Below are 13331 nucleotides of genomic sequence, written 5' to 3' on the forward strand. Positions count from 1 at the left end.
CCAGTTTGAACATTGTTACCCTACAACCTTGGTCCAAATAGGAAGAACACAGAACTGACCCCCTTTGGTGTTATTGCCCCTGATAAGTTAACAGCCAGATGCCCTGAAATAGCCAATATCCTCCTTTACCACTCCCGACATGCCCTTGTCTATTTATCTCTACAGCAGATGCCCACGCCTGGCCCATGCGCTCTCACACCAGTGTCACTCATCACTCCACTTCTTTATGGGCGATTCATTGTTGTCGAGTTATCAATGGGGAGGGTTGGGCATGAGGCGTAGAAATCGCATGTTTTGACGACCATTTCGGAATTGCCGTTTGCCCTAACAATCTTGACATCCACTGCTTACGCCCTGTTCCCTTGCACAATGGCCTTCAGTGTGCACATCCAAAACGCCGTAGCAATCGTACTGAATTCATCACCTGCGGATCGCCTTGGAGATGAGCACAGACAAGCCGGCCCATCGGACTGAGTGCCTGCGTATCTCTGTCCTTGCTAGTTTGTGTTGCGTCGCTTGGGGTAAAGATATCGTGGAATCAATATCAATACGCCCGGAAAGCGCTTTACGAGTACAATACCGAGGGCATAGCATACATGTTTTGTTGAATTGACTGAAACCTACTCTGCCTACTAAGCCTGGTGTTGTGTTTAGATTACAGGTATGTTAGTTTCATTGGGTGTATGCATGTCATGCTAGGCAGATTGAATATACAGTCATCTAAGTTGAGTACTCCCTGCCACATGAAAGTGAAGTTACTTGAAGACATCCGACGACGACAGCCTGAGCGTCTCTGAATTCGTTGTATGCGTCTGTGAGGTGGATTCTTATTCCCACCTTCATACTCAAATTCTCAATAACACCCTCCCTTGTGAACTTCTGACGTAAAGTTAAGGTGATAAAATAAGCCAGCCTATAGGATCGATGAATGGATGCCAAACTTTCCTAAATCTTTTCATCACTTGGACTAGAGGCGTAAGTTTTCATGCCTCTCCTATACCTGTATCCTCATTCGAAGTACAGTGGTTATTTCCAATGTCTCGAACTATCCAGCCAGATTTAGGCTCCGTTTATCGCCTTAACTAGCGTGCCCTCGCCCGCGGGGACGGGATTGACGTAGTGCTCTTTGTGGGCGAATGGATGGAGAAATTAGATATGCGGCGTCTTTTCTTAGCTGGAGGTCAAGCCGGGTTAACCAACCAACTGGAGCCTGGATGTTTGGCTTGGGCTTGGGCTGTGCCTAGAAAGAAGAAGAAAAAAAAAAAGAAAAAAACCGTGGGAGCGACAGTGTTGAACACATTCTTGGTAGTGATTGACACTGTATAGACTCCCTGAAAAGCTCTTATTATTAGAACCCCTAACGGCTCTGTCGATGTTGATTATAGGTGACTCACTGCCCCGAGGTGTATTGCCTATTGCTTACGAGCACAGTGCCCAAATCTTAAATAGTCTTGCCGGAGAAAGCCCTGTTCCCTCGCCCCTTCCCGTCAGTCCTTATCATATCCTGCTGCCCAAATTTTTTTGCCGGCTTTTTCTGAATCCTCACCAACTCAACCTTCTTGGTCCGGTGGAAAATATTCTAACCCGACCCATTTCCATTTGCTTCTGCTTTGGAACCACGTCCTGTGTGTGTTAAGACCATCACAGCGACCCTCTCCCCTCCGTTTCTTCTTCTGTCGCTGCCGCGCAGGATCGTACGTAGCTTGACCCGTCTTGTCTCTACGATCGCCTTCATTGGTACGACTGCACTCCTTGTTCGCTCTCCTGTGATCGATCGATTCGATTCGGCCTATCTCGACCTCTCGAGCCGCCCATCGGACTTACCGTCGTTTCTTTCTACGAGATCTCTCCGCCCGAGATCGTGGTGTTTCGTTTATTTTTAAAAAGGGAAACGACTTGTGCGTCTCTCTTCGTCGTCGAATCTTGTTGCCCCGCTGCAGCTTCGAATAATTCCACGTCCCTACCCGGCACCCGGCGCCATCTATTCCGCTTTCTCCCTCGACGCCCACAAAAAAAAATAAACCCAACACCACCGCAATCTCACATCGCGAACGGCACCGAACTCCCCATATGACGTCGCCTGCCAACCAGCAGAACCCCATCCAGGCGAACAACACCCCCGCGACTACGGCTTCTTCGTATGCCTCTGCTGCAGGTGCGCCTAAGAAGTCAGCCCAGGCCCCTATAGTCGCAACTGGATCCCACCCTCCCGCGGTGGTTGGAGCTTCGTCTTCTTCGCAGAATGCGAAAGACGCCTCATCGTCTCCTGTGAACGGCAAACCCGCCGTCACCCCCGCTGTCCCTGCTGTCACTCGCAGCAGCGCTAACCTCAACGGTTCCGATCATTCTCGCAAGAGCTCTGTCACCATGGCTGCCAACGGTCCTAACAGTTTTGTCGCCAATGGTGGTCCCGTCAGTGCTGGCAAGCCTGGCATCCAGTTCGGCTACGACTCTCCTGCAATGGCCAACAGCACACCTCAGTCCTCCAGTGCTGCGCCTATTCCTATTCCCGGTGGTGGAAATGCTCGAGTTCCCTCTCCTGCTCACTCACCTTCGCCTATTCCTCAGCCTTCAGCCAGTGGTGGCCGACCTCCTTCTGGTCTCCAACAGGCAGGAGGCAATACAATGACATTTGGCAGTCTCGGTAGCGATGGCGAAGTAGGTTCTTTCAGATTCGTCTGTCAAATAATTACCTTCGAACTCATCACTGACTTACTCTCTAGCGCCACATGAGGCAGGGCTCTACTCCAACGAACCCCAATGCACAGCCTGGAGCTCACTTCCGACGTGAATCCGGCCACTCGGCGCAAGGTGACGGCGCCGGTCGAGGCAACTTCCAACCCCAGGGTGGTCGTGGCCGCGGATACAATCCCCATGGCAGCAACTACAGCTCGCAGATGGGTTTCCCCCCCACCAACCAGTTCCGTAACGGCCCTGGTCAGGGCCGTGGCATGCCTCCAGCTTTCCAGCCTCAGGGTCGTAACCTTCAGTACCCGAACTCTCCTCAGCCTGCCCGAAGCCCGGCTCTCGTCCCCTCACTCCCGGGTACTCCTAACATGCAGCCTGCCACCATGCAGCCTGGCATGACACCTCAATACCATTACCAACCTCCCATGCCTCAACAGCATCAACAAGTACAGTACCCCCTTTCCCAAGTTGATAAGCCTTTTTCGAAAAACAACAAAAAGAACAAGGGGAAGCGCGGCGACCTGGAAAAGTCGGTCCAGGTCAACCACCCGCAAGAGTCGTCACGCGATCTGCATGGGCACGAGTTCAACCAACGCCGGCGTTTCAGTAAACGTTTAGATCAACCATGGCGAGAAACAGATACCAGCAGCTCGCGTGTACCGTCATTCAGCTACCCCAAAAAACCTTTTCAACCCCTGTCCTTGAATGAATCAACTCCGGCTCTCGACTTGTCACCAGGAAGTGGTTTCTTTGAATACATGCTAACTTTAAAAAAACAGAACTACGGTTATCCTCCCCCGCAGGTGGATGGTTTCGGACGCCCACTGTCGATGCAATACAATTATGCCAATATGCCGTATATGGCTGTTCCTCCCCAGGCTAACTCTCCTAGTTACGGACAGAACTATGTCACTCCCTACACACAGCATGGTCACAACATGTCGCGTACACCCTCTCAGCCCGAGAGGCCACCGAGCGCCAGCCAGCCAAATGCTCCGGTCGTCGTATCATCTACCCCCCAGCCTCAGAACTCATCATTGAAGCCCACCGCAAACAGCTTCGTCAAGGTGCCTAAGAAGAGCGCCGCTATCCAGATCAAGAACGCTGCCGGTGAAGTCATTGACACTTCGTCCTTCAAAACTCCATCATCTCCCGCTCCCAGCATCCAGCAGTCCAAGACTCCTCCTGTGATTGCTTCATCTACCCCCCCTCCTAAGCCATCTACCCCCTCTCACGGCCGCACTGATAGTCATGCTGCCACCAAGACTGCCAAGCAGATTCAGGATGAGCTTAAAGAGAAGATCAAGCAAGCCACGCAGGCGCCGCCCAAGGAGGATAAGCCAAAGCCCGTCGAGCCTGCGGCTAAAACCGATGACAAGCCTGCTGAGCAATCTGAGGCCAAGCTCACCGAGACCAAGGCCGAGCCTGCACCCTCTACTAAGGCTGAGCCTGAAAGCAAGCCTGAACCCGAGGTCAAGACTCCTGAAGCCACTCCCAAGATTGAGGAGCCCAAGAAGGAGGCTGAGAAGCCTGCTGAGCCTGCTAAGAAGGACGAAACTGAGGAGGAAGAGATAGAGCGTATGATCCGTGAGATGGAGGAGGAGGATGCTCGCCGTGAAAAGGCTGAGGAAGAGCATCGCAAGAAGGTCGAGGCTCAGAAGGCCATTGCCAAGGAACAAGCCGAAAAGGACCGTGTTAAGAACGCTGCAGAGGAAGACCGCAAGCTCCGAGAACAAGAGCGCGAGATGGAGCGTCTCGAGGAGGAGAAGGAGAAGCGACGCCAACAGGCCGGCTCATCTGCTCCTTCAGTTGCCGAACTCCTCTCCCAGGCTCGAAGCGGCAAGGACACCGAGCCTACTAAGGTCGAGTCTGTTACCGACAAGCTTGCTAGCATGAAGATTGGAGGCGACAAGCCTGCCGACTCTGCTGCGCCCAAGCACGAGAAGCGCGGTGCGAAGCCTGCTGCTCTCAACTTGGCCCCTCTTAACACCAAGCCCGTTGAGCCCGCTCAACCAAGCGCCGCCCTGCAATCGCTCAAGTCTGCTCGTTTCCTGAAGGTTATCGAGCAAGATATCTACCCTGCTGGCATCAAGTCGCCCAACCCTGCCCTTAATGCAGCGGTTCAGAAGAAGGGCAAGACCTTCAAGTATGATGCCAACTTCTTGTTGCAGTTCCAGAAGGTCTTTACTGAGCAGCCTTCTCTCGAATTCGGCCAGCAAGTCAAGTCTCTTATTGGCGATGACCGTTCCAGAACCAACACTCCTGGCGGCTCTGGTCGAGGCTCTCGTGGCCCTAGCTCAGGTATCGGCAGTGGATTTCCCATGGGTAGCTTCAACGCCCCTACCGCTTCCCGACCTCTCCCCAGTAACAGTACCTCCGAACTCCGTTTCGCCCTTTCCAACCAGCAGCGACCTGGTATTGGTTCCATGGGCCGTGGTCCCAGCAATTTCCCTACAGGCGGCTCCTCGCGTGGCCCCTCTCAACTTCCTAACTCTCCCCGTGGGTCTCGTCGTCGTGGCGGCGGCAGCCAGCGTGGTGAAGGCGTCAGGGAGGCTCAGGCTGCTAAGACCATGCCTTTGACTGCTGGCCAGGAGCTTAAGCCCATTGCCCAGACCGCTAACGGTTGGAAGCCTACAAGTATTGGCAAGAATGCCAATCCAGCCGCTGCTAATCCCTCTGGCCACCTCGAGCCTGATATGGTTCAAAGAAAGGTCAAGGCGGCACTCAACAAGATGACACCCGAGAAGTTCGACAGGATTGCAGACCAGATCTTGCTCATTGCATCCCAGTCCAAGGATGAGTCTGACGGTCGTACACTTCGCCAAGTCATTCAGCTCACCTTTGAGAAGGCTACTGATGAGGCCCATTGGGCTTCCATGTATGCTAAGTTCTGCAAACGTATGCTTGAGACTATGAGCCCCGACGTCCGTGATGAGCGTATCAAAGACAAGAATGGTAATGTCGTCAGCGGTGGTAACTTGTTCCGCAAGTACCTTCTCAACAGATGTCAGGAGGAGTTTGAGCGCGGTTGGACCGTTAACTTACCTGACAAGCCTGATGAGGAAGAAGACGCTGCGGGTAAGAAGACTGCTGAGGCTGCTCTCCTGTCCGATGAGTACTATGCTGCTGCTGCTGCCAAGCGTCGTGGTCTTGGTCTAGTCCAGTTCATCGGTGAACTTTACAAGCTCGGCATGCTTACAGAGCGTATCATGCACGAGTGTGTGCACAAACTCGTCGACTATAAGGGAGTACCTGACGAGGCTGAAGTTGAGTCGCTTAGCAAGCTGCTCAGGACTATTGGTGGCAACCTCGACAGCACTGAGAAGGGTCGGCCCATGATGGACGCTTACTTCCAGCGCATCCAGACCATGATGGATCTTCCCGAGCTTCCCAGCCGACTCAAGTTTATGCTCATGGACGTTATGGACCTGCGCAAGGCCGGATGGCACTCGAAGGAGACCAACAAGGGGCCCAAGACTCTCGATGAAGTTCGAGCTGAGGCTGAGGCTGCTCAGGCTGCCAAAGCTCAGGAGGCTGCTCGCACTAATCAGCGAGGTGGCGGTCGCCCTCCGGTCGGACGAGGCGACGCTCGCAACTTCTCGGCTGGTTACGCACAACAAACCAGCAACCAGGTCGGAATGGACGATCTGCGCCGTCTGAAGGGCCTGCCAACCGAACCTCAAGCGGCAACATCTCTCTTGGCCCTGCTTCCATGCTCTCTTCTCGTAGCAACAGCGGAAGACGCATGGGGTCCCGGCGGCTACCTTGGTCCTCGTGGTGAGGATTCTGCTACTTCTTCACGAACTGGCACTCCTCCTACCCGCGAGAACACCTCTCACTCTAATGCATTCAGGTAAGTTTGACTGGTGCCTTATACATTCAAATTTGAGTTGCTGACATGTATGTAGCCTCCTTGCCAACATGGAGAACGACCACCCGGCTTCGCCCCCGTCTACTTCTGCCTCCCCCGCGATGTCGAAGGCTGTCCCTGACAGTGATAAGAAAGAGAGCGAGTAAAAGTATTCTTCTTCCTTCGGTGTCTTGCATTTCGGCAGAATAGACTAGGCGGTGCTGTGTTTTCTTGCATTTACAGGCCTTTTTTTATTTATTTATCAGACGTGTCACAAAAGTTGAGCACATTTTCTTTTTCCAGAACTCATGATACCTTGCCCATAGACAGACGGACACGATTCCTCTCAGCGTGAGAGGTGACCCCTACATCGGACTAGGGATTTCCTTCACCATTGTGCTCATTACCACCTACCTCAGCCCCTTTTCTGATCATGCTTCGAGTGTGTTTCAGTTCTTTAATGTTGTGGAGGATTTCCGGTTCAAGGGTTCGGGATGACCCTATCGCTGTCGTTGGCCAGCATACTTCTGGCTGTTTTATCTCCAGGAGAGGTTACGCACGAAAAGGGGGAGGTAATGATGGTAAAAAGCGTCACGATGATCACGTCGCAACCGTCATATACATACGTACGACTCGGGGTGGATGGCGGAGGTGGTGTTCAGGGCATTTGCGGTTGAATTTTATTTCGGACTCAATGAGGCAGAACGCGAAAGGGAATGGAACGAAATGGAACGGAATGATATGGAATGAAATGGTTTTCTCGGTGCATTCTGACTCTCTGGCCTTTCGTTATACGTGGACAGCCTCTCGCCATGCTTTTGCCCCTTTGCTGGCTTTAGATGTTGCTCACTCACTTAACGCTGACGAATCACATCACGTCGCGATAGGTTAGGAAAGGGTTCTCAAACAAGACCATGATTGATGATGACGACTCAGGCTCTCTCGACTTAGCCTCATGAGCATATGCATTGTTGTACCAAGAAGGAGGACATGACCGCTCGCCAACGGCTCTGTCACTTGGTGTGTAATGTATAGAGGCGTTCAGCCTGGTCGAGCTTTAATGAAAGGGTCTTGATGATGCTTTGCTGTATATCATCTAATTTCGAAGAAGCATGGGCCATTGGCAGGGACAATTTACATATATGTTCAAACTTGCTGCCTCTTATTCGTGAATAGTAAATAAGTGAATGTTGAACACGGGGAAGAAGATGTCTTGAGAATGGACGACCATAGGAAAACTGTCTTATTTTAACATATTGTAACTTGGTAGGTAGTAGAGCACTCGGCAGGCTTCGCTCTCATCAAACTCCCAAACACCACCAAGACTCGCTTACTCTTGTGCATGCCAAAATCCTTCATTACTGGCATGTGAAGCTGTTGTCCTCTGTTAATCCTCAGCAAACCCAACCCACGTAAATATATAATCCTCAGGACGCCGCTGACCCAAATATACATGAACGTTTTACAGTATACCCATAAATGTCCTTCCGCATCCCTAACCAACTCATGCCATTGGCTTGAAGCCCAGCTTGGTGAACAGAGTATCCATGGCTACCCATTGCCGACCACACTTATCGAGATACTTGTCAACGATACCCTTCACATTTCCGAAGCGTACGCGGTTATGCTCAGCCAATGCAAGGATATTCTCCCGATCTTGCCTGGACATCTCAGTGCTCGTGGCCTTGGCCTTGGCCTTGTCGACATCCCACAGGCTGGTGAAGTAGAGAAGCTGAGTGTAGATAGCCTTTTCTGTGTATTCGTAACGCATTCGACCAAGACAATCTCGCGCAAGTCCCTTAGGACCAAGGCAACGAGAACCATAAACACTCATTTGCCGTGTTCGATTGCCGCACTGGCTATCATCACAGACCAGCCAGCCCTCGTAGTACCGGCTTGTCTGAGTGCGGATGGCGTGCTCCATCTGGGCCACGACAGAGAGTGTTGAGATGGAACTACCACACGAGCCACAGATAACACCGGATTGGGACACATGATTGGGGGACGTAGCCAAGCCTTCGAACGCGAACGAGGTTTTGCACTTGCGGCAACGCAAAGAGAGGCGAGCACAGTCACCGAAGCGGACCTCATCTGGAATCTGAGAGTCCAAGGGGTAGATCTCGAGGTCGTTGCTTGAGCTGTTCTGCTGAGTCTGGAATGAGCTGTAGCGCTTGATATCTAGACCAAGGTGCTCTGCCAGTTGTGATGTTGATGTTCCAACAATATTGGCACAGAGACGCTCGACAGGGGGGAAGATCTGCTTGCCAATATACCACTCAACGTCAGGCAGTAGAGTAGGGTCTGCCTTGAGATCACCAGGAGTGTAGGCTCGTTTGGGAGCAGGCTCGGAGCTCTTGCTGTCGCCCGTAATCACGTACGCGATAACGTCTCCCTTGCGAACTGTCTTGCCTTTGGCCATTTCACGGAGAGCGACTTGGACCTGAGGCATGGAGTTGGAGTCAGGGTAGTCGTTGGGTGCTTTTCCAAGCTGTGTATGGATGATATACTTCTGAACAGGAATAGTCTGTTCACGCATCTTGCCAGCAATATCGCTCAAGTACTCATGGATTCGGGCGATTGAGACTTCGGTGTCGTCACCCGACAGAATCTCGTTAAGAAGGTGTTGGGAGATCTCCTTGGACAGAGCACAGTATTCTCGACGCTTCATGTCAAGACCCTTGACTTCCATCTTCTCGATGAACTTCCCATCCTTCTCTACAAGGTTGATAGCAGCATACTTCTTTTTCGCTTGAAGAAGAATACGGCGAAAGACGTTGTCAATATCGATCTCAAGCAGCTTGTACTGCTCGTTGACTGCTTTCTTGAAATCATTACCAACCTTGAACGCATCGGCAACATTATCCACGTTGGCATTGATCATGACGGAATCAGTATCACCATAGATAACCTGCAGTGAGTTGCTCTCGGCCAGCTCCTTGGTGCTGCGGAGAATCTCTCGGCCCTTGAAGGTTGTCAAAACAGCCAGAGGTCGAGCGTAGAAGCGTGACTTGGTATAACCCAAACATCCGTACATGGAGTTGGCAGTGAGCTTGAGCGCAAGCTGCTTGATGTCCCATGTAGCCAGCTCCTCTGGGGTAGCCTTCTTGTCCTTCATGAGGCTCTTGACTTGTCGACGGCGACTAACGAGAGTAGCAATGAGCCTAGGTAGGATACCTTGATCCTGGTTGATTGGAACTTCGGGAACTTCATCTTCTTCACCGTTCTGTGGGTTTGATTAGTTTCGAGGTTAAAATAGGGATTCTCGACAAACTTACTGTGGCTGGTCTATCGACAGTTGTAAAGCAGATGTTGAACTCCTGAATAATAGAGGGATACAGGGAATTAAAGTCCATGACAAGCACAAACTTATCATACAGACCTTTCTCTGGCTCGAAAACCAAGCCACCCTTGTACTTGTCCTTCTTCTTCCCCTCAACCGCCTCTTCTTCACGCTGTGCCTCTTCAGCACGCTGGCGACTACGAAAAGTCTGCTTGTCAGGGCAGATGTACTTGTTGCGATAGAACTCGTGTAGCAAAATATACTCGTTCCGCTCTGCACGCGTGCCGGTCAGGGTTCGAGCCCAAGAGTTACCCGCCAGATTGGTGAGAACCTTAGTCAGTGGCAACATCTGAACACCCAGGGCCAGGGCTGCAATGTAGTGTGTATCGGCCTCCATATGGGTGATGTAGTCGAGAAGTCCCTGCTTCTCCCTGGCCCACGTCTTCAGGGCAACCTCATTGTCAAAATCGCGGCGCCGGTTATCTCCAGAGAGGTACAAACTGCACATCTCTGTCAGGCTCCATGACTGACACTTGAACATAACGGACTTTCCAGCATCGTTGGCAAGATCACATAGCAGACGTCCTGACAAGATCTGGCGTTCAGCAAAAACATTACCACCAGTCTTGCCGATTGACGATGGCCACTGACTGCGACGGAGTCTGCCTAGCCTGGACCATCCGGGTATTTTCTTTTCATACAGGCGGTTGAGGAGCACACTGTAGTCTACACCCTCCAATTGGTGTCCCAGAATTACATCTGGATCCGCAACATCAAGTTGGGCCAAGAAGAAGGCGAGGATATCGGCTTCTTGCTTCTTCAGCACAATCAAGCCACGATTCCTCTTCTTTGCAAGGTGATCGAAGCCCATAGGGAACGCCTGGCCATGCGGCCGGATCACTGTAAAGGTTCGACAGGGCAGCTTTTCTGCAGGAGTTGTGTCACTGAGGGATACCTTCTCGTAGATTCTTGCACTAATAGCCATAATCTCTTGCTTGTTATCCTTCTCATTGAAGGCAGTCCGTAATGAGACACTCATAAGAGTCAGGGGGGGTGCATCCAGATTGTCAGACTCGCTAAGAACAGAAACCATGTTGGGGTGATCGGCCAAAACCTCAAGCTTGCAGTGGGAAGCATTCTTGAGCTTGTCAAAATCGGCATCCTCAATCTTCAGCCAGCATGGGCCCATGATATTCTTCCAGAGAACGAACTGTTCAAAAAGAGCAGTGTTGCTACCAAAGACGTGAGAATATGTCTCACCGGGTCTGTTGGGGTCGACTTCAGGCTCTGGGATACTTGTTAGCTGCTTTGGGGGACCTACAGGAGGAATGTGGCCACTCACTGTTGTATGGGTAGAGAAGTTTCATATACTGTGCTTCCTTGGGGACATCACGGAGCTCAAAGGCATATTTCCTGGTACAGGCCTTGATCTTGTACATGCCAACATTCATCTTGGTCATCATGGTGTCAATCTCGTCATACACGTTCATCATCTCGACTTCTTCGCCTGTCTCTTCGCCATCTTGCAAGCGGTGTTGGCGCGGCAAGAAATAGAGCTTTCTCAAGATGTTGTCTACTTTCACAAAGCAGCTGACGTATGATCGCGTCTTCTTGTTGAGAACTTTGCCAAAGAGACACAGACTGCCGTTGACCTCAGTGTAGTCTGTCCAGAAGAAGTTGAGACTGCCGTCTTCCTCGATCGCATCCTTGTAGTCAATTTTGCCTATTGTCTTTGTTTCTGCAGGCGAACTTGTGACGACGTTCAGCCTCTCTGTGAGGGCATTCCATGAAGCTGAGTCGACTTGAGCGCCGTTGGGTTTAACAGGAGAGGAGCTGGCAGGTGTGGGATAGGATTCTGCTTTCTGAATTTTCTTGATCGGCCTTGAACTTGCTAGATTGACACTGGTTGTGGCGATGGTTCCAGCATGCGCAACCTCCATCATGTCGTCGTCGTCGTCGTCGTCGTCGTCTTCCTTTGGTTCCTGCTTAATCTGTGCCTTTCTCTGCGCTACCTTTGCGGCTGGAGAGGAGGGTGCAGGATCGCTCATGGGGACATCGGCAGTCTCGAGGATGTCATCGTCGGCGGAGGGAAAGAAGCCATCATCATCAGGGGCTGGAGGGAGAGGGGACGGTAGCCGGGTATCGAGGGTCTTGGTCTTTTTGGGCACAGGCTCGGGAGCAGGTGAAAGGGCCCTAGCCTTGCGACGACCGCCAGATCTTTCGACTCTTGAGGTATGGGGAGCAGGGGCAGGAATGTTGTTGTCGACCTCGCCGAGGAGGTTTGAAAGGAAGTCGTCGTCCTCCTTTGTCTTGACGACCTGAAGAGATATTTAATTTAGTTGGGTCGACCCACGATGTTGTAAACGGAATGCGTACCTTGGGTTTTGGCTGGGCCCTGTTGGCGCCCTTGAAGTATTCACTGATATCTTTGTCAGTGGCCGCTCGCTTGGCTTGCTCCTCCTGGCGATTCTTCTTCGCTACATGATATGTGAGTATGTGGGCTGTCCTGAACATGTCCTGGAGGAAGACTGACCAGTCTTACTGGGTCGGCCACGGAGGGTGGCCTCTTCTTCGCTTTCTGAACCATAGGCTTGTACTCGATCCCAGTCTTCGCGGCCATCATCTGCGTAGCCTTCGCCATTGTCGTCGACAACAAAGTCGTCCTGATTTAATCGTTCCCGAACAACCTTCTTATATCCATCCTCGTCAACTTCGTCGTATAAATTGTCGACGTCGGCAACTTTGTAAGTATCAAAGACCTTCTTGCCGGACTCTCGAAGAGCCTTGAGCTCAGCGAGCCGCGCTCTGTGAGACATGACGGGAGAAGAGTTTAGGCCGGTGGCATATCAGTGAGAGAAGAGAAGGAGAGTATATGCCTGGATGCCACTCTTTGATTATATGTTGCTCGTGATTGTAGTGCAGGGAAATGATGGTATCGAGGATGGAAATGGTGATGGTGGAGGTGCTACTTGGATGGGGTTGGTCCCCCGGTAACCAGCGCTGAGGTGCTCATTTAGAAAAGTGGTCAGGGAGACGCGTCAAAGCGCGTCGTCCCTCCTGAGCCGCGTCTCGGCTCGTGTCGAAGGAGGGGCCATCTATTTAAGTGATGGACGCGAGAGCAGCCAATAGGTGCTACGGCATAGGTGATGCAGAACCTTAAAGTACCCCGCGCAGGGAGGTACTTGTTGATGCATAAATTGGTATTTGCATAAAATATATGCGGCATCAAATGGCTAGTCCACGCGGCTCTTCACTTTACGCGACCTGCTAACTGTTAGTGTTACCGAGACTCTTTTTAGGTCTTTAACCAAGATACCTACTACGTATCTAGGATTGCATAAGCTCCTATTTACGATCTAATGGCAACTAGATGATATTCCTTTCCTTTAGGGCTTCAATTTCGTCGAATGGTTGTAGTCAATGTTATAAACGAGTTGCTCATTGAGTTGCCGCTCTTTAAATTGATGTTACTTGGGATAATTCATTTAAAGATCAAAATGGAAAATCAATACA

The 13331-nt window shown here is 51.4% G+C and overlaps 3 protein-coding genes across 3 annotated transcripts; 2 read left to right on the forward strand and 1 right to left on the reverse strand.

Moving 5' to 3' along the window:
- Positions 1–1889: 1889 nt before the first annotated feature.
- Positions 1890–6838, forward strand: FOBCDRAFT_297255 (uncharacterized protein). Its single transcript, XM_031188320.3, has 3 exons — positions 1890–2658; positions 2724–6541; positions 6597–6838. The coding sequence occupies exons 1-3, from the start codon at positions 2071–2073 to the stop codon at positions 6703–6705; spliced, it is 4515 nt and encodes a 1504-aa protein (XP_031035585.2). The 5' UTR covers positions 1890–2070; the 3' UTR covers positions 6706–6838.
- Positions 6839–7491, forward strand: FOBCDRAFT_48569 (uncharacterized protein). Its single transcript, XM_059612216.1, has one exon. It carries the CDS (start codon positions 6972–6974, stop codon positions 7428–7430), a length of 459 nt encoding a protein of 152 aa, XP_059467761.1. The 5' UTR covers positions 6839–6971; the 3' UTR covers positions 7431–7491.
- Positions 7492–7735: 244 nt separating this feature from the next.
- FOBCDRAFT_229635 (uncharacterized protein) lies at positions 7736–12897 on the reverse strand. Its single transcript, XM_031188319.3, has 5 exons — positions 12352–12897; positions 12195–12295; positions 11161–12136; positions 9814–11105; positions 7736–9761 (listed from the first exon to the last, which is right to left on the reverse strand). Exons 1-5 carry the CDS (start codon positions 12632–12634, stop codon positions 8043–8045), a joined length of 4371 nt encoding a protein of 1456 aa, XP_031035584.2. The 5' UTR covers positions 12635–12897; the 3' UTR covers positions 7736–8042.
- Positions 12898–13331: the final 434 nt, after the last annotated feature.

The sequence above is a fragment of the Fusarium oxysporum genome, chromosome VIII (genome assembly GCF_013085055.1).
Source record: "Fusarium oxysporum Fo47 chromosome VIII, complete sequence".
In the NCBI taxonomy this organism is placed as follows: domain Eukaryota; kingdom Fungi; phylum Ascomycota; class Sordariomycetes; order Hypocreales; family Nectriaceae; genus Fusarium; species Fusarium oxysporum.

Excerpts from the sequence above, each read along its gene's own strand:
- FOBCDRAFT_297255 (XM_031188320.3), top strand. The coding sequence starts at position 2,071 with ATGACGTCGCCTGCCAACCAGCAGAACCCCATCCAGGCGAACAACACC. Across the intron at positions 2,659-2,723 it reads GTCTCGGTAGCGATGGCGAA|CGCCACATGAGGCAGGGCTC; the intron begins GTAGGTTCTTTC and ends CTTACTCTCTAG. Across the intron at positions 6,542-6,596 it reads TCTCACTCTAATGCATTCAG|CCTCCTTGCCAACATGGAGA; the intron begins GTAAGTTTGACT and ends ACATGTATGTAG.
- FOBCDRAFT_229635 (XM_031188319.3), bottom strand. The coding sequence starts at position 12,634 with ATGTCTCACAGAGCGCGGCTCGCTGAGCTCAAGGCTCTTCGAGAGTCC. Across the intron at positions 12,296-12,351 it reads TGGCCGACCCAGTAAGACTG|CGAAGAAGAATCGCCAGGAG; the intron begins GTCAGTCTTCCT and ends CATATCATGTAG. Across the intron at positions 12,137-12,194 it reads GGGCCCAGCCAAAACCCAAG|GTCGTCAAGACAAAGGAGGA; the intron begins GTACGCATTCCG and ends ATATCTCTTCAG.
- FOBCDRAFT_48569 (XM_059612216.1), top strand. The coding sequence starts at position 6,972 with ATGCTTCGAGTGTGTTTCAGTTCTTTAATGTTGTGGAGGATTTCCGGT.